The sequence below is a fragment of the Echinococcus granulosus genome (assembly GCF_000524195.1).
Source record: "Echinococcus granulosus chromosome Unknown EG_S00107, whole genome shotgun sequence".
NCBI classification, from domain to species: domain Eukaryota; kingdom Metazoa; phylum Platyhelminthes; class Cestoda; order Cyclophyllidea; family Taeniidae; genus Echinococcus; species Echinococcus granulosus.
Genome location: NW_020170487.1, coordinates 243,834 through 262,594, shown reverse-complemented (window position 1 = coordinate 262,594; position 18,761 = coordinate 243,834). Strand labels below are relative to the sequence as shown.

Here is an 18,761-nt window from a genome sequence, read left to right as displayed (position 1 = left end):
AGCGGAAAAGGGAAATTAAAATCAAACACTAATTTTAATGCAATTTATTGACGCTACTGCTGTATAGGGAAAAAGCGTTCGTTTCATAAAGGACAAATATTGACTGACATCTTAATCTAACGACTTTATCTTACATTCCTTTAAAATGATCAAGAGACTTGTTTTATGACAACAGATGTATATTTTTGGGTTTGTTTACTTGAAACAGTGGGGGAGTATGATATTTAGGGCTTTTGTTTTGATCACTCACTTGAGGTACATAAACTTTATTGTCACGGCTACGCTTTTACGTGCCTTTTTGGTTCCACATGGCAGTTGCTTGTAGTACATTTACGCCTCTGGGTAGCAAAGATGAAGCTGAATCTATTATTAACTCTATTGTATCCGATATTATTAATGAGTGTAAAATGAGGGGAGAGCGAATATCAGAACCTTTAGCTGCGTTTATGGTAAAAATTAAATTTTGCGCTTTAGTATTGTAAGATCAAAGCAATTTTAATAAACAAAGACAATAAATTTCCTGAAAATAAGGTTCTTTCTAACGAGGATATGCGAAGGTTGAAACAGGTAGTCCTTCATTAATTAATGATTAAGGCAGATGTGTGTTGATCGGATAACGGAGCGAAATTCACCCACGCTAGATACTATCAGAATGCAAGTTTTTTTCGATATGAACTATATGTCAAGAGGTGAATATATTATTGCTTAAAATACCGTCTGGAGACTCCCCTTATTCTCTGCTTGTTAAATACAGGCAATTTAAATAATATTAGCTTTTAAATTAATGTAGACTCGTGTTTATCTAAAAATCTTACTCTAATTCTTGGTTTTATTGGCTTAGCGTCTGAATGATGAAAACATTTATGTTGTATGAGTGTTGGCCATATAAATGTTACATAATTTCACGATGAGGATATCGCACAAAGTTTGTTTCTCAATTGTTTACTAAATAGGCGCTAATGTTTTCAGACTTATTTCTGAAGGAACATGAAGGTGTTGTCGCAACTCGTTTCAAGCCTATACTAGAAAAAATATGTGCTCCTGTCAGGAATTCTCCGGAAGAATATGAAAAGGTCTATCGGTTTATCATCTTTGGAACTCTTCTTTATCCTGGACTTGGGTTGTCGAACCGCATAACGGCTATCAGAGAAGCCACATGTGTGATTTGCTTGCTATGTTATTGCATTGTACTTCTAACATAGAAGGCCTTATTTTGTTTACCACACAGCTCGAACGCTTGTTTTAGAGATTATTCAGTATTTGAGGTGTTTGGTGCTAGTCCACACCTATAAAATAATTATTTGGTATTCTCACCACTTCTTGATATTCTTCTCATCCAGCTATACTGCAAACGTATCTGCCAATAGATGAAACGCCAAAGTTTTGCTTCATGCATCCACAAAGGCGTGAACAAAAGTTTTTCGAGCTTGTAGAACTTGTTTTGGGAACACGGGTTTACAACTTCAGCCTGGGTTTTGGTGGTGAAGGCATTGACAATCGTGAGTTTCGTTTGTCAGTTCTTTCAAAATTGGCATTTTCGCCTGTTAGAACGCCTTACGTTTTCACGTTACTTTAAAAGCTTAATTTGTCTTCATAATTCTATAAATTGCAGTATAACTGAAGCAGAATATTTTTCCTTATTGCAACTGCTTTTTTGAGGGTTCTGGGTTTTCAACACTAATATGTATTTAGTTACCCTGTCAGCAAATTCAAAATTTATTAAAACTAGAAAAGTTATGGAATGCTCTGATGTTTTAGAACTAGTGCCAAAAATATTTCGTTTTAGTGCCTGAACTAGCTGAAGAGGGCGTACGTACAACAGTAGAAACATTAGACAAACAGCTGAAGGAGGTCGAGACTTATGCTTCGCTTTTTACAAGTATGCCTCAATTTTTTGGCACATGTCAACTTCTTGATCTAAAAAAATTTTATTTACAAGAATGGTAACTTGCAACTGACTGATTAAAAGATGCTGCTTAGGGATGATCACTTGTAAATGGTTTCAAACAAGCCTGAGTGAATGGAAGTTATGTTAAATAGTAATTAATTATCATGTAGGAAACTTTTTTCCGAACTGTGTCGTAAAATAAAACCAAAAGCGCCCGGACTTTTGCTTTTTTTAATCACACTGCTAATTTATGCAGGTCTTTATCTGAAACTTGCGGCTGTTGACGTGAATACCGAAACTCAGGCTAATGTATCGGCCATCGAAGCCGAGAAGATGGGTATCTCACGAAGCCTCTTAAAGGCAGCGACCATTAACGCGCGGCAATTGGCGGTCTACCTGCGTCTGATACGTAGAGACCTTGTCAGTCTGGAGAGTGGCCACCGAGAGGACAAGGAGAAGCTGGTGTTAGTCCTCGGTGAGATTCTGAATTGCCTCAGGGCTAACCAGAATACTCTCCATCCATCTTTCCAGGTAGCTCTACTTTTTACTAATCTCTCTTATCATACACTGTACACGGAAATAGTAAGTGCTATAGCTATCCCCCCAAGCATGTGTCTTGGGTTGTAGCGAATGGTGTAATTCTCATTGTTTTGCTGGGATTTCTGATTGTTTTTCCCACTGTGCCTTGTTATCACTTAAGTATGATGACCTTATTTGTCATATCTTAACCCTTGTAAAATATGAGGTGGGATTTGTACGAGAATGGGATGGGTAAGCATTTTTACATGCTGGATTAAATGGTTTGAGAGCCCCCTAAGGGGAGAAGGCAGGCACTTGGTGCATTATTCCTTCTCCATTTTCATTCATGAATGTTCATTTAGCTGTTCAAAATTAGGGAAATCAGGAAGGTCTGCTTAATTTTGTTCCCTAAGCAGAGGGGGAAATCATGCCCCACTTTCCAAAATCTCATAGAATACGTATCAATGGGTTTCGCTTTTGCCGTTGAAAAAATATTATGAGATTTGAAACAAATGCCACTGAGGACATCTAAAAATGTTGCTTTTCATTTACCAGTGGTATTTTCTTTTAGTGTGTGTTAAGTTTTATTTGAATTTTGGCCTCAGAAATTACGTTGCATTATTTGGCCTTCAAAAGATTCCAGCAGCATTCCGATTTAGCCGAATTCCAATTTCTTTCGAGAATATAGTTAGAGAAATGCAATCTTCCACGAGAAGTGCAGGGTAAAATTGAACAACCTCCGTGAATTATTCCATGTTGGGTCATTCCAGCTTTTAGATGCATTTCAATGTTTTGGGGATTCCCCGTGCACATTTTAGAAACATTTGCTCGAGTTGTCCAGACTGTGGATGAAATTCAAAGAAAACGTGACCTTTATTGCAATGCTCTCAAACCTACTCAACAGTCTTCAGCAATTCAGCTTCCGTCGGTATGTTCTTTTGGAGGCTTCGCGACTGCTCAACTTGATCCACGAGGCTGAAGTTGTGTGTGATGAAATGCGAAAAGTAAATCATTTAGGTTTTTGCAAATAATTACTGAGTCAACTATTTCTCATGGCGGTTTTTTGTAGAAGGCTACCACGAGAGTTAAACCCAAAAAGGAGGATGGATCCCAATGGGCATTTCCGACACCAGGTTCAGAGGTAAAAGTCGACTTGAATGTAAGTTCTTATTCTATTTAAACATTGTGTCTCAAGGGGTTTTGTGCATGGTCTATCGTTCGCTACCAAGGTCTGCCAATTCCCTGCACACCCTGGATTGGAGTGTATGCGTTCGAGGGGAAAAAGTATGGATTTTCGTCCGTGGAAGCTGCCGTGGAATTCGGTTCTGCACCCGAAAAGTTAGTTTTCCTGTCCAAACAATTTTCATTCTCATACATTCTCAATATCAAGGGGATTTTCGCTCTAATTGTATCAACTTGCGGCTTCTCATGCACATTATTCACAAGTATCTCTCCAACTTAGGTAAACTTGGGGATTTCAAGCTGGGCAAATAAAATGACACAATAATGTGTCTTTGCAACACCCTCTTGAAAATGAGACATCAACATGACAAATTTTTCATGCTTTTATGTTATTGCTAATGTCTCAGCATATTGATAGGTTCATTGCAGAGCTCAATGAAGTTGCTCGCAATAACCCCGAACTGATAGACCTCCTCAGTATGGCCTCAACTTTCCAAGAGGGAAGCGCATTCTTCCCTGTAAGCAATTAATACTTGCCGTGTAATTTTCTTATGATAAACCATATAAATGGACTCTTCCTTTTTCGCATATTCTTGGAATGTTCTCTGGAAAGGAAGACATGCATTGCTAAATTTATTTCACTTCCAAAATATGAACTACTTCAAGTTCTGTCTCTCCATGTTCTTTTTAAACCAGCTCAGGCTCTGTCCTAATCAAAAAATTATTAAGTAAATGCTGCCGAATTTCAGTAGTTTTTTTCACGACTCGTGTTTTAGAATGAGGAGGACGCCGTGGAGCCAAAGCAACTGACTGATCAGGGCAGTCAGACTGTAGTTCATCCCATTCCACGTCATATAGACACGAAATACACGTGGAATGAATGGGAACTTAGAAGACGGGCATTGCAAATGGTAAGTGGTGAGATTAGCCGCGAATTGCACAAGAATTCAAACACTGCACTGATAATGACAGTTTTACTCTTCACACTTTTTTGCATTTCACCTTGGTGTATCAACATTTGACTTCAAAACTGCCTACTCTTGCAAATGTTTGTGTTTTAGACATACGTTCGCAAGTGTGTGACCCACAGTGTGCAAACGCATTTAAGCAATTGGCGGCGGGACAATGATACACAAGTATACCTTCCCAGGTAAGGAGCCATGGCATTGCTTGCCTTTAACATGAAGCAAGAGGTATTGGAGGTCGGAGGGAATCATTATTTCCACGATATAGAAATTTGTGCCTGTGATATGAGACACCATGTCTCGGAAATCTTGGGTGGTAATTAAAATAAGTTGTGCCACACATATTACACACTAACCGCGTAAGTGTTTCACTCGTTTTGTATCGACTTACAGATTAAAATGCAATCAAACAAAGCGAGACAACTATAGCCAAGTGCCGAGGCCATCGGTGTATCTCCATGGACTGCGTGGTGGCGTGAGTGTGGCCAAGGCTGAAGGAGCGAAGGAGGCTTTTGAGGGATCTCCATATTCCAATTGGTGTAAAGTTTACCGTTTCGTTGACTCTACCAAGGTGGACCTCACTCTGCCCGCAGAAGACCACTTTTGTGGCATGAACAGTGAAACCAGGGCGCCGATGTGCTAGACGTTTCATACATCAAACGCCGTATTTGCTGCCAAGCATTCTGCTATCATCTATAAAGTATTAATGTTTAACAGTACTAAGGAATTCGAATTAGATCAGGCAGATCTGAAATATGAGGAGGCGCCTTGATTTTACCTTGATTCATTTTTTAATAGATTACATTAAGGGGTTAGGGGATAGGAAGTGAGTTCATTTTGGGATGCTAATGTCAGTGCGTAAATTAAATTTCCGGAATAGTAAACTTCTCCTATCCGTTTACTTAGTGGCACCTTCCACGGTGCCCCTATCACTTTTGGCTAAGCTACGGATCTTGATTTCCAAAAATGTTTTAATTCTGATGAATCCACCTAGGCGGAGTAAGGCGCTCCTTAGAGATCAGCATGTTGATAAATTCCACAGTGTGGCATTCTTTTACTGCTAGTGAGAGTACAGTTTAGGTCATTCAAAAACAAATATGGGTAACCAAAAAATGGGTTTGTTTTAGTAAAGTGACTGCGGTGAAAGAGCACAAATGCCTGTTTGAAGCTCCCTCTGGACTGTGTAGCTGAACTAACACAAAATTGTCCCATTCAAAAAGAATATTTTTATTGCTTACAAATCTATCACCAAGATGTATTATTGCATAATTCGTAATTTTCCATGTGTATTAGTGAAAATATTAACCGAACGAACTCGACGTGGGCTTCAATTCGACACATTTTTGCCTTAACGTACCTAACAAACTAATGTTTTTTATTTTTAAGTACGATGTAGTTTGCATAGAACGTTGGAGTACATCATCTTTACTATCTTCGGGTCCACGATGTTAGAAGAATGGAATTTAGCTTGACCTTATTAAGGCACCTTTTTGATTGCAAAGCTTCTAACCAGTAGGAGGGAGGGGAGTGTTTTTCTCGTGTCAGTATTTCATTCGCTTGGTATGCGTCGTAATTTAAGATCCCAAATTCGAAATGTTGGAATTTTTTGCCCGTTAGTAACTAGGAGTCACCCGATATACTTTCCCGGTCTTTCAAAATCTATTGCTTATAGGTAGCATCAATACTAGGTTCCGGCATCAAATACATTGGTAATTTTCTTTTCTGTAGGGTGTCAGTACCCTTTTCTTTTTATGGCTAGAGAGTAGCTATTTTCCTGCTTCACTCCTGAACATGTTCATAACCTTGTGTTACCATTCCACTTTTAATCACTTCCCTTATAAGTGTGTGGATGCCTGGAGTAGCAGAACTCTTTGGTTCCGTCAACAGACAGCGCTGCATCTCGTTGCTGCAGCGGCTGACACCAGTCCGACCTAGACCAGATGGAGCCTTCGATTCAGCTGTCCTCATTCCTCTCTGCTATTACGACGGCCACCATCCCGCTATCCTCTTCACAAAACGCAGTCTTCTCGTGCGTCATTTCCCCGGTGTGATGAGGTAATGTCTCGGATACGTATTATCCTTCTACTCTCACTTCCCCCATACCATTCACAGACTTTCATTTATCATGTTTAGCTTTCCTGGCGGAAGAGTAGAGCCTAGTGAGAGTGTGGTTGAAGCGGCATTACGGGAATTGGAGGAAGAGGTTGGAATCCCGCCCAGTTTTGTGGATTCCTGGACTACCTTCGCCCCCTTCCCTACAAGGGTATGTGCGGAAAGTGCGAACTCCTCCTCGGTTATTGACCAGCCTCTAGGTAGAAGTGATTTATTTGGTGTCAGATGATGATGAATGGACCCGAAATAGATATATCTGGGATGGGTAGATGGTTGAGTGCACACGGTTTGATAGTTTAGGATTGAATGTCTAGAATGGTTGGACTGGTCATATCAGAGTTCAATGAACCTGGGACAGCCGTTCTCCTTGTTTTGGGGTCATTCCCCCAATACTTTAATGCTATTAAATGCTTAGGTATTAGCTCTCTAATTCTTTTGTCTATTAATTGGTGTCGTCTTGTTAGTCACAATTTGAAGTGCTTGAACAATTAATGAAACGACTACTGGCTGAAGTTTATGAATATATTTAAATTCACTTTCTCATTCTAGACGACACCGAGCCTCATCCATCCATTAGTTGGATTCATCGGTAACTACGATCCATTAGAGGACACAATTAGCCAACGAGTCGGCGGATCACTACGATGCGCTCGTCTCCGACCCAGCCCCCGTGAGGTGGAAATGGTCGTTTTTCGCTCAATAAACTGGCTTTTAAATCCAGCATGTCGAAAATACTGTGTTTACCGTGAACGTTCGTGCCTTCCCTTCACTGGAGCGACATCCTTTCTTGGCTCGCCCTGCTCAACTTCGCGCAAACCCCATAAAAACGTTACTTTTTCCTTGCCTGTGTTTGGGGGCTCTCCCGGAAGCGTCGAGCTTCCTAGAATCACAGGAGCTACGGCCCTTCTTACCCATCAGCTTCTGACCTGTCTCTCGCCAAAGGGACTTCCCTGACACTTTTTTCATGCCATGCTAAAGCTACTCTTTTTTTCTGTATTTTTGTGATATGGGAAAATTTTTCCAAGTCTTGTATCTAATGTCTTCCCGAAGCAAAGAGGGTTTATAATGTTTGGGAAATAGGACGCAAAAATCAGTCTGGCGAAAGGGGGTTAATTTCTTTCTTGGATAAACTTGCTGCTCTATGATCGTCTTTCTGGACGTTTTCTCTTTGGTGCTGTTTCATTGGATAGTCTTACTTTAGGAGATTGTGACATTGCCATGGTAGGAGAGCATATCTGGAGGGCAGATCCCTAGCCTGGGGATGCGTGGGTGTTGTTGCGTTGCGCTGCCTCGTCGGTTCGTACGCGCTCGGGTGCGGCGTGCGCGGCGATTTGAAAGCATCTCGAATCGGCCCTGACAGTGAGGTAATCACCTATCAGAAAAATGCTGTAGTGCCCCAAAAATTCCCCAAAGATGAAAGAATACATAATATTAGGGTAGAATATGCATTGTTGACGTACAGTGGGATTTGGGCTACTGCCATGGCCAGGAAGCCAGGCCGCCCAGAAGAAGTGCAGTGGCGGAGCCCCGAGTGGTCCATTACCAAAACTGAGATATTACAAACTCTTAATGCTTATCACTTGTGCACTTGGGGGGACAAAGTCAGTTTTATCATAAATTTTAACCTACACATCAGCATATCCGAAATAGTTAAGGCAACGTAAACAACTGCCTGCTTCGGTGGAATTCGACTATTTAAATGATCACACTTTACAAATCCCTCGTGGAAGTCTGAACAAGCGTTGATCTGAACTAGTGCCTTCACATTTTACCGGGCATGATATTATAATACTTTAATTGTTTGTTTAAATCTCGGTTTGTTTAATGGGCTCCCCCATTGTATCTTTACAGGGCGGCCCGGCCTGCAGCCCCCAAAACCCTCTCTACGTCTATAATACATATTCTGTGCTAATACTGTCTTCTCACCTCATGCTAAGGTTTACCACTCAGCAGTATAAGTCAAAGCAGCTGTCCTTTAAGATGAGGTTTGCTTTTTGCTTTCAGCAGTGCAGATCCCCGAGACTTCCCTAAAGATGAACGGTAGAATAACACTAGGGCGTAATATATGTTATCGACATATAAAAGGACGTGGAGGCTACCGGCATGGCTCGGAGGCCAGGGCGCTTGGCGGATTTGCATTGATGGAACTCTAAGTGCCAACTTACCAAAGCCGAGTGCCAACCTAGCAGTTAAAGCATTATAATAGCTTGGCACCCAAAATATGGCACAGTTTGGTAATTTCGGTGATGCAAATAAGTTAGGTCTTAAACTAATTTTAAGGTTACTTCTATTAGTTTAAACTATAATCGCAAGTAAGTAGGGAAGCGTAAAATGATGAGAGTATTTGCAAGAAAACAACATTTTGACCGCAACCATTACTTTCAATTTCTCCATAGGATATTACAGTCTCTCAGATAACAAATGTCTCTTATAGCGATACAAATGGCAAGCTGTTGACAATGTTGGGGCTGCAGCAAGTACAATTCTATCATACCTTATCGTCATTATACGCTTCCATTCAGTTTGCACTTATCTGATATCTTCATCGGATATCGCAGTTAATGTACAACCATTCGATCCGGGTTTTCATCCACCCTAGAGATCTTCAAGCAAATTAACAACCGCTTCCACTGTAAGTAAGCGCCATCCTCTTATGCTTTACTACCCCACTTAATGATTCTATACATCCCAATTCAACTTGATTGCGTCAAAATATCTCACATTCCCTGTGTAATCACGCATTCCATATTTTTAAGGCACCTATAGATACTTGAGTGGGACATCCATTACCGATAGACTAAGTAAGCGCACTTCTACCAATTTCCGCCTCGCCGTTCTTAAAGTTAACTATGATCGGATTTCCAAGCATATAATCATAATCTCTATGAGACCAGTTTTTTGCGATCTCAAAAATCAAGTTAAATCCGCTAATCATGCCACTAGAAAAAGAGGGCACAGATTATTCCCCATCCACTCTAACACTAACGCAGCGCCCCGCGACTTTCCTGAGGAAGAATGAAGGCATAATACTCAGGCAGAAAACATATATTCGACATACAGAAGGTAATGGGGCTACTGGCATGGCCCAAAGGCCAGCCTACCTGGCGTAGTACAATCGCCAAGTCAAAAGTGATTCTTCACTAAAGCCGAGGATTAAGCAAACATGTTATTGCGCTAAGGTCCAGGCTATGCGACTATCTTACAGAACGTCGGAATGCCTCAACAGACAGACATTACACTTTTTAACGTCTGCACAAACTTATAGTTAGATTATTTTTACATAACAGAGTTATAAAGCGTTACTTTCTTCGGATTTCAATTGACACCTTTATTGCTGGTTTATTCATCCGCTCACCTTAAATAGTTGACTTTCCTGAGGAATCCGCATACCAGCCATTTCAACACCCAAAGTGGTGCAACGCATCAGCGTAATATCAGCCGTGGGCTTAACCTTCTGTCAAAGTACCTTCTTAAAAATTCCGATTTTCCTTAACGGAGATGCTGTTATAGCAATGTCGATTGTTATCCTGGCATTCACTTATTTAGTAAGATTGGAAAAATATTTTAATCTTATTTAGGCTGCGCTACTAGGTAATTGTTTAACCAAATGTTCAACTTTACCTTTATGATCGACAATAGAATTCTAACAAATAATCAAAAACTTGTGTGAATAGATATTTTTATTTACCTATAGTATCTGTTAAAATAAAACTATACAATAAAATTTGTGATAAGAGTAAATTATAAACTATTTCTTTAAATATCTGAAGTGATAAAAATTTGTCCTTGGCGGGTTTGTTTATGTGATGGCAAACCCTACCGAGAATTGCGAACTTGGAACCTGTGTGCATTTACCAATCGGTCTTTGCAGTTTGGGTGAGCGTCTAATTCGTTTCATTTGGGAAGTTACTTCTGCACCCAAGTGCTGGAAGCTTTGTGTGTTCAGTTTTTAAAATATATTGTCACTCTCTGGGTCTGTTGCACTTTTGCATATTTCGGCGCCTTTGTTGTGATGAAAATGTGTCATTTCTAGTATACAGACTCCTTTTCCGCTTTGCCCATCGTCATTTTTTTGAAGACACACTTTTTGGAACATTTTTAGTCATATCGCATTGAGCCGTGGAGGTAAAGGTGATTGTGTTCTCGGCTCCTTGAACCACTAATACTGTACTCCCTTGGACATGGAACAACTCGTACTTGTTTTACGGAGAGGTAAGTCTAGGGTATTATTCTTAGCCTCTCACAGATGTTTTGAAGACTTTCGTGCGAAGCTTTGCTGTCAAGAAGAAACCCAATTACGCTGACCAACCTGAAAAGATCAATAAGCCCGTTCTGGTAAAGACTCTGAGAGGTTTTCAGTTTAATGATGGGGACCATGTCTATAAGGGCGATATTTTAGTACGGCAGGCAAGTGATTTTTCTTCCCTGATTTAAGAAATTGCCTTGCTTCCAAGCCTAACGTTGTGTGTGCAGCGATGTATATAATGCTCAGTTCTTGGCCCTTTTATTGATCCATTGGTGTTAATTCCCTTGCAGATAGGCCTGGAGATCTATCCAGGTGAGAATGTGCGGTTGAACAGGGACACTTGGGACCTCATCGCTCTACGCAATGGTCGCTTTACCATCACTACGGAGACTCTGTCGCCCTATCCGGACAGTCCCCTTTACCCCGTGGTTAAGGAGGAGGGTCGCGTTTTGCGACGTCCTTTCGTGCACGTCATCGCACCACCCACCGTCCCCGTGTTCAAATTGAAACGTTACCTATAGGCATTTTCACTGTTGCAAATAGCAAACCCCGACATGGTAGTCTACTAGTCAGCAGACTACCATGTCGATGTGGGGCCACTCACCCCTCCTTTTTTATCGTTTTACCGAGGCTAAGGCGACAGTGGAAGACGTAACAGTTGGCGGCTTGTGCAATGTTGCTGAAAGTGGTTTTCTTTTACAGCTCGGCTTGTATCTTCGCAATTTACTCTGTTCTGTCTATGGGTGATGCATGAGAAAAAGTTGTCTCAGTGTTGAGTGCGTAGGGGTGTTTGTTTGGGTATTTTACTCTGCGCAGGTGGATGGGGCCGGTCAGCACCGAAGTGAGAGCCAAATGGCGAGGAGGAATGGTCGGGAACCGTGCTTGACTCCTTCCTTTGTCATCTGGCTCATTTTAGGCCGGTGTTTTCACGACTGACGAGGGGGGAATGGTGCGGCTCCAATACCCTACAACATCCCAGACCATTTGATTCGTTAAGGGGTTCCAGAGAATTTGAGGTTTGATACCTTTCGAGCTGCCTTGGAACTTAGCGACTGGTGCAGGTGGCTCGTGAGCACTTTTCTCACGGCGTCGATTGGGTTGTAAGGGTTGACGAGAAGAATCGCCGTTAAAAGACGCTCAAAAGGGGAGAGGTGCTCTGCAGTACGCTGCTTTTTTGTTTAACTCTTGACTTTGGTAGCGGGAAATCCAGAGACTCTTTCATTGCACCTGTATTGAGTAGCCTGACCTCTGATCCATGACAGTAGCCCCAATTGCTTCTGCATCTAAAATTGCATATTCCTTCGTCTTAAGGAAAGTCTCAGGGCTCTACAAGTGTTTTCTGAGTCGTTTACGGTGCGATTAAACCTAAAAATATCAACTTTGATTGTTATATAGTAGTTTCTGTGCAATAATTTGAGTTTCGCACTGATAAGCACTAAAGGACGAAGTGCAAAAAACTGCCGAATGTGCCTCAAGGATTGGCGGGTTCTCGCAAGCAATTTGCTATTTCTGCATTAAGTGTAATTCTCCTAACCAAATACACCACAGCTATTTATCGTGAGCTGAAATGTATTTTCTTACTTTGGCATATTTTGGTGCATAGATTATTTCAACTTTGCCAATGCGCTCAAATTGAAAAGGTTTGCTTGGTGTGCATGATGTTTGATCAGAAAAGACAGGTGGTTTTCCGCTTGGTTTCTTATGCACTAATTTTAACTCAAAGGAGTGGCCCGTTGCTCTTTGGTTTCTGAGAATTTGTAAACGAAGCGCTGGTAGAAGTGTCCTAGGTTGTCGGTTGCATTCTTTTTATTATATCTAAATTTTATTAATGTATTAGCCGTCTCTTAGCTCTAACACGATACTTCTCTTCGCAGATGTTCCTTTTGACTCCTATAATACAAATTAGTTTTGAGAAAAGACGTTTTGCTAGTTTGTGGATTTTGCAATTACCCTTTTGATTCTATACTTTTTGAAAGATGACCCACTGTCCTATTTTTAGTATCCACATTTTGGCGAACAGGCCAATTGTGATCGGCTATCGACAGCTAAAAGGGTATGCTCAATTTATTCAAATTTTAGTGTGAACAGTCAAAACCCGATCACCACCAACCTTCTCCCGTGGTTTACATTCGTTTCTTGCCCACAGATGTCGGTGAAAAAGAAGTTCTAACTCTTGCCATTCCATTTGGCCTAGTTGAAAATGTCCTTATAACAAAGACTGGCCAGGTGAGCATTTGATTTTAATCAGCAGACTTGAACTCCAAATTTTTACATTCCACTTCAGTTAGCTACAATCTCCTACTGCCATTGCCATCACGATAACTTCAAATCTAATTGATATTTGTCTTAGGCGATGCTTGAGTTTCAGCAACAGGAGAGCGCCAAGAACATGCTCACCTACTACGACCTTTACTCACCACCAGTAATTCGTGGTACTCAGACTATCACCGTGCAGTACTCCAAACACCCGCACCTCACAACCACTTCCAAACGTCCCCTTCTCTCTGAAATCATCGAGACTGTGAATAGAGCACATCGGGCTCTAACTTGGTCTTCATCTCCACTTAGTGGTAGCTCGCGAAAGGTTCTCTGGATGCAAGTCACAAATCCATCAACTACTCCCTTGGGATATGTTCCTTTTTACCAAGTGCGTGCATTCTTCAGTCTTTTTATTGCATTCCTTCTGCCTGTGTGAAAAGTTTAGTTTAGCTAAAACAGTGTAGCAAAAAGGTTTTAGGGATTGTACTTATTTTAGTCGATTGTACTTTTCCTGTTGTTTGTTAATAAATCTTTGGTGTGATATTTTTTAATTCATCAAAGCTTCCAACCTTGATAAGTTGACACCCGAATTTTTTTAGGCACTGTTTAAGTTTGGTCAAATTCTTCGCATTGTCACTTTCAAAAGTGGCTCCTATCCACAAGCCTTTATCGAATTCGCTCAGACAGTTTCGACCGATGTGGCTAAACACGTAAGTTGATCCAACCTCTACATTTTGTCTTACACACTCTCCGTCTGTCCATTGATCGTTCCCCATCTCAGCAACTTGACGGCTGTCCATTTGTCGCTGGAGGCATCTGCCGGACCAACTACTCGCATATGGAAAAACTAGATGTCCATCAGGAGAGCCAATACTGTCGGGATTTCACCAAAAATCCGCTCTTTTTATCATCAGAACTTTCTGATCTCCATCAACAGCAAGGGACAGCCCTGGTGGGGGTACAACCATGGATGTCTCCTCAGTGCATCCCTAGTTCTAGCAGCAATGCATTATCCTCCATGCATTCTGTCAATAATGGCCTTCCTTCGGTGCAACATTTGGCTTCTCTTGATGTTCAGACCCTTAGCGCTTTTGCTAATGAGGTAACTCAAGCATTGGGTAAGCTGAAGAATTGTATGTTTTTAAACATCAAAAGGCAGCTACACCTGTTTGCTTCTTTACCGGTTAATATTTGTTCATATATCATCAGTTTTGACTTCTTTTCTGCTTTTGCTCAAGTCATATGGTCTGTAAAGACAATAGCTCATTGTCTAAGGTAGAAACTTCTAAGGTTTATGGCGAGAAATGCTTTGCGTGTTAAAAGTACATGATTTCGAGCAATCTCTTAAAAGGAACCACCTGACACAGGCACAAAGGTCCCTACTACTCTCCCCTTAAAAAAGGATCTTTGAAGCCTCCGAATTGAATATGTTGCTATTTCCCCTCGAGTTAGTATTTTCAGGATGTTGCTGCTATTTTCGGTGAATGCTAAATAAGGAATTGTTACTACGAGTAATTTTCCTCTGCATTGGCCTCTGTGTAGCTATTGCGGCCTCAAGATTTCCCGAGTCACAAAGTCAGCACTTGCAGACGCAGGCCAACAGTATCCAACAGTTGGTCCCACTGGTCCATATTGCCGCCAATAGTAGCATCACCGCCGGGGGCAAAGGTTTTGCCGAGTTGACTGCTGCCGGTGGCGGTACAGTTGTTAATCAGGCTGCCAACATGCCAACTGGGTCACCAGTCCTTCTGGTCACTCAATTGAATGCCGAGGTATGACATGCAACTTGTCCGTTTTGATGTGCATGCGAGTGTTACTAGCAAAGGGTTTACCTGGTAACAGCCTATGTAACAGTGGAAGAGCTTAATTTCAGAAATCTTTCCGTGCGACGGTTAATGTTTATTGGGCTGATTTCCTGTGCCTTCGCCAAACTAACTCGCTTTGTTTTACTGCCTCTCCTCACTCTCCTGCTCCTCTCTACCGCCTCTACCTTCAACCTCTTGCCATATCTGGCTGGATCTCTGAACTTCTACTAACTCTCCCTCTCTCACGACTTCTCTCATCCTCCTTCTCTACTTCTAATGGGGACTTCGCAAACAATGATCTTCATGCGGATATAACAGGAGATCACGCTGGACATCCTCTTCACCCTGTTCGGTAGTGTCTTTGCTTCAGTCACCTCTCTCATGCCGCCCAATTCTCTTCTTCTCTAGACCTTTTTGTTCTCTCTGCTAACGCATTTAATGAGTGACATGTGTTTTACATGAGCTCAAGCAGGCTAGGAGGGATTGGAAAATATGCTGAATTATGGGATTTTCCACTTCCTGTTCATGTAGCAACCCACGAGGTTGGCGAAGTCCTTTAAAACCAGTAGGCCTTTTTATGACATCTAGTTTGATGTGATGTCCTAGCAGGAAATACTCCCCCTTTTCAGGCGTATACGGAGATGTACAGCGTGTGAAAATTCTTTACAACAAGAAGGACTCCGCTTTGGTCCAATTTTCCGATGCAAATCAGGCGAACCTGGGTAGGTTGAAGTAACTCCAGTCCACTTGTGAATGATTTTTTTTCAAACTTAAAGTGTTTGTAAATCTTTCTTTAAAAATTCTTTTAGAAAGGAAGACGGTTTTCTGTAAAAAGCGGTTATTCTAATAAAATAAGCTGTGTGGCAAGGCTTGGATAGTGGTATTCTTCAAAAGAGGTGTTTGGTCTTTGTTTTCAAGTTACAAAATCATGCCTTCATTTTTCTATCATGTTCGAAAAGTTGCACCACTAATGGGTATTAAACTGCCCATAATTATCTATTTGGCTAGGAAAATCTAAGATTCTCTTCTGATCTATTTTACTGAGTGGGAAAGGTCAGAAGGCTCATCCCAAATGAAGTTTCTTTTTACGAGAGAACTGTTCAGATACCCCTTATTATTGCTACTTCAAGGCCATTGGCTTTTTTTCTTAGCAATACTAAATGTACCTGGTTTAACTTCTATCCATCACTTTGAATGAGCAGGACCGATGGACAAGCGCAGAGATATGTATCTGCTACAATAATTGTCTCATTCAGCCCTTCAGCACCTGAACGGGATTCCATTATTGGGTCGAATCTTGCGCTGCCAGCCTTCTAGACACCTTAGCGTGATGCCGGCGGGTGAGATGGAGGCCGAACTGACCCGCGACTACACGGGCAGTCGTCTTCATCGCTTTCGCTCCTCAAACTCACGCAACTTCCACAATATCTGTGCACCCAACACCGTCCTCCACGTCTCCGGTCTGCCCGAGGATGCCGGCGAGGCCAAAATTGCTGACCTCTTCCACGGGCTCTCCGGAGTTGCGCCCATCCTCGTGAAGTCAATGGAGTGAGTCCTCATTCTTTCTCTCTCCAAAGGTCGGCTTGTCACGTCTTTGATGGTTGATTTGGGAGTGTCACCACTGATGTAGGTCAATTCACTGGTAACAAGGTTACAAAGGCATGTTATCACTGGTCAGCTCTGATTTCTATTTGAATAACAACAATAAGTAGTAGCTTGAGTAGTCTGAAGTATTTTCCTTTGTTACTAATTCATTATTTCCACTCAATCACATGACTTGCTGTAGCATTTCAGGTATGCTGATGACCTTAATTACAGAGACTTGGATATTTGAAAAATTGCTATAAATATATGTGAATTTCGGAAGATATTTTCACCCTCTTGTAATATCTTTGCTATGAAATTCGAAGTTGGTAGCATACGAATTGGCTAAAAGCCTTATTTCCCAGATACTTGTAGCCGGCCGTCCATAAACTCCACGTAGAGCTGTTTCTTTCGAAACATGAGTAGGGTGAGCGATTGATCGAGGCTTGTAGTTGTGCTCGTGACGCTCTTTGTGATCCATATTGTGTGAAATAATGCGCCTCCCAGCTCAGACACCGTTTTGACGCCAAATTGTTCCGGTGATCACGTAACTATTTATTGCCACAAGATTGTGTTCTCATTACTGTTAGGTGAATTTCTGCCACATGATCTACAACTCGCACCAATGTCTCACATTTCTATCCATATTTGACCGCGAAGCTTCTGATTTCTCTGCATAATTCCATTTCTTCTTAGTTTACTATGCTCCCATACTTGTATTTGGTGGCTTATTCCCTGCAGCGTCATGAAACTCAGGCACAATATTTGAAGAAGAAATAACTTTTTAAACAATGGGACAGGCAGCTGGCCTCTGGGCTATGCTAGTAACACGTAACCCCTTTGGAGGCCCAGGGTTCTACAGGGGCAATTGTCACATCTAGTCGGGACTTGCAGAGACCCTCGAAATATCCTAATCTAACACAAATTTCCTTGTTGGATTTGAATAGCCCAACTTCTTTTGTTTATATTTTTTCGGTCCAAATCTTCGCTTTATGGTTAAAGTAGTTTTCAATAAAGAAGTCATCTGAAAACTGAAATTCCCGTCTATTTGGGCACCTCCTAACCACATTTTCTTTCTCGGAACTTCCGAAGTCTGGTTTTCATTTTACGTCGTACATAGGTCTCATGACTAATCTAATGATGTGGTTGTTTCATCTTCCTTTCAGTCGTGATAAGAGGATGGCTCTGGTGGAGTATGCGAATCTTGCAGATGCTGTGAACGCACTCATAGTACGTTTTTTTTCGATTCACATATATAAACATTTTTATCGTTATTTTTCCCTGTCGATGAGTTATGCTTCACTCGTTTGGCTCTTCAGAAAGTGGACACCTATCAAATGAGCCCCACCGCCCGAATTCGTGTAACCTTCAGCAAATCTCTGGTGAATCGGGACTCCTCTGGCTCCTGAATTGCAATTCCAATCATTGTACTCTCTCTCCCCTCCCCTCTCTGTGTGCACTTAGACGGCAGCTTGTTGTCTCTTAATTAAGCGTATGACCAGCATATACTTGTTTTGTGTTTCCTTCACGGGAGCGAAGATGGCTAGATCAGCTTTTTCTTCAGCATAAATCACAGCTGATGCATAATCAGCGAGAATAAATGAGAGTAGGCTGTAGGGCTTCTAGCTGCGGAGTCTGTGCGATAAAACGTAAAGGTGCCCAGAGAAAGTTATAGGCAACTATTGCGAAAATGAGTATTGAACGGGTGTGCTACGTACCTGATTACACGGCTTAGGTAGCAAGAGGGGAAGTTAGAATATCCCAGTGGCCAAGACAACACTGATGTGTAAAGGCATAACGTTCCGTTGAAGTGAGTTAAACAGATGACAAAAGCTCGCGATTGTGATTAACATTGCCCTCACGGACCAGTCTTCTCAAGCTAAGAGCTTTAAACAGGAGGCGAATGTGAGAAAAGTTGAGGGCGATGCATAAATTTTCCACATTCATCCAAAGTGATCTATATGCAATGGGTAGTTACTGTTGTTCATTTTTTTGCGATTACCTAGTAAAAACTCGTTTCTAAAAATTAAGCAAAAACTATTAGTTCCTAAAAGCCGTTAGTATAAAAAGCCTACTTTTGACAAAGTTATTAAACAATAGTTTGTCCCGGACAGATATCGCTGTTTTAGCGCTTTGATGATGGTTCGTGCGCACTTCGTAATTCCCCGTGTGAGTTTAATTCGAGTGTTTGTATTTCTCCT

General features: G+C 41.5%; 4 protein-coding genes across 4 annotated transcripts; all 4 read left to right on the top strand. All coding sequences in view use genetic code 11, as the record gives it.

Annotated features, from left to right (window-relative positions):
- Positions 1-598: 598 nt before the first annotated feature.
- On the top strand, positions 599-5,197 carry EGR_08485 (hypothetical protein; the record flags this gene model as incomplete). The annotated part of the gene is made up of 12 exons (XM_024497734.1): positions 599-689; positions 970-1,158; positions 1,341-1,499; positions 1,787-1,879; positions 2,145-2,419; positions 3,226-3,411; positions 3,477-3,566; positions 3,603-3,745; positions 4,008-4,107; positions 4,366-4,500; positions 4,651-4,739; positions 4,948-5,197. The coding sequence occupies 12 exons, from the start codon at positions 599-601 to the stop codon at positions 5,195-5,197; spliced, it is 1,800 nt and encodes a 599-aa protein (XP_024347875.1).
- A 1,206-nt stretch (positions 5,198-6,403) lies between these two features.
- Positions 6,404-7,620, top strand: EGR_08484 (Nudix hydrolase 3; the record flags this gene model as incomplete). Its single annotated transcript, XM_024497733.1, has 3 exons — positions 6,404-6,609; positions 6,688-6,817; positions 7,216-7,620. The coding sequence occupies 3 exons, from the start codon at positions 6,404-6,406 to the stop codon at positions 7,618-7,620; spliced, it is 741 nt and encodes a 246-aa protein (XP_024347874.1).
- A 3,227-nt stretch (positions 7,621-10,847) lies between these two features.
- On the top strand, positions 10,848-11,433 carry EGR_08483 (Mitochondrial 39S ribosomal protein L27 (L27mt); the record flags this gene model as incomplete). The annotated part of the gene is made up of 3 exons (XM_024497732.1): positions 10,848-10,878; positions 10,913-11,064; positions 11,203-11,433. The coding sequence occupies 3 exons, from the start codon at positions 10,848-10,850 to the stop codon at positions 11,431-11,433; spliced, it is 414 nt and encodes a 137-aa protein (XP_024347873.1).
- A 1,137-nt stretch (positions 11,434-12,570) lies between these two features.
- EGR_08482 (Regulator of differentiation) lies at positions 12,571-17,969 on the top strand (the record flags this gene model as incomplete). The annotated part of the gene is made up of 12 exons (XM_024497731.1): positions 12,571-12,591; positions 12,912-12,965; positions 12,992-13,138; positions 13,263-13,559; positions 13,771-13,881; positions 13,953-14,289; positions 14,714-14,943; positions 15,508-15,541; positions 15,606-15,698; positions 16,233-16,524; positions 17,727-17,790; positions 17,880-17,969. 12 exons carry the CDS (start codon positions 12,571-12,573, stop codon positions 17,967-17,969), a joined length of 1,770 nt encoding a protein of 589 aa, XP_024347872.1.
- Between the last annotated feature and the right edge of the window lie 792 nt (positions 17,970-18,761).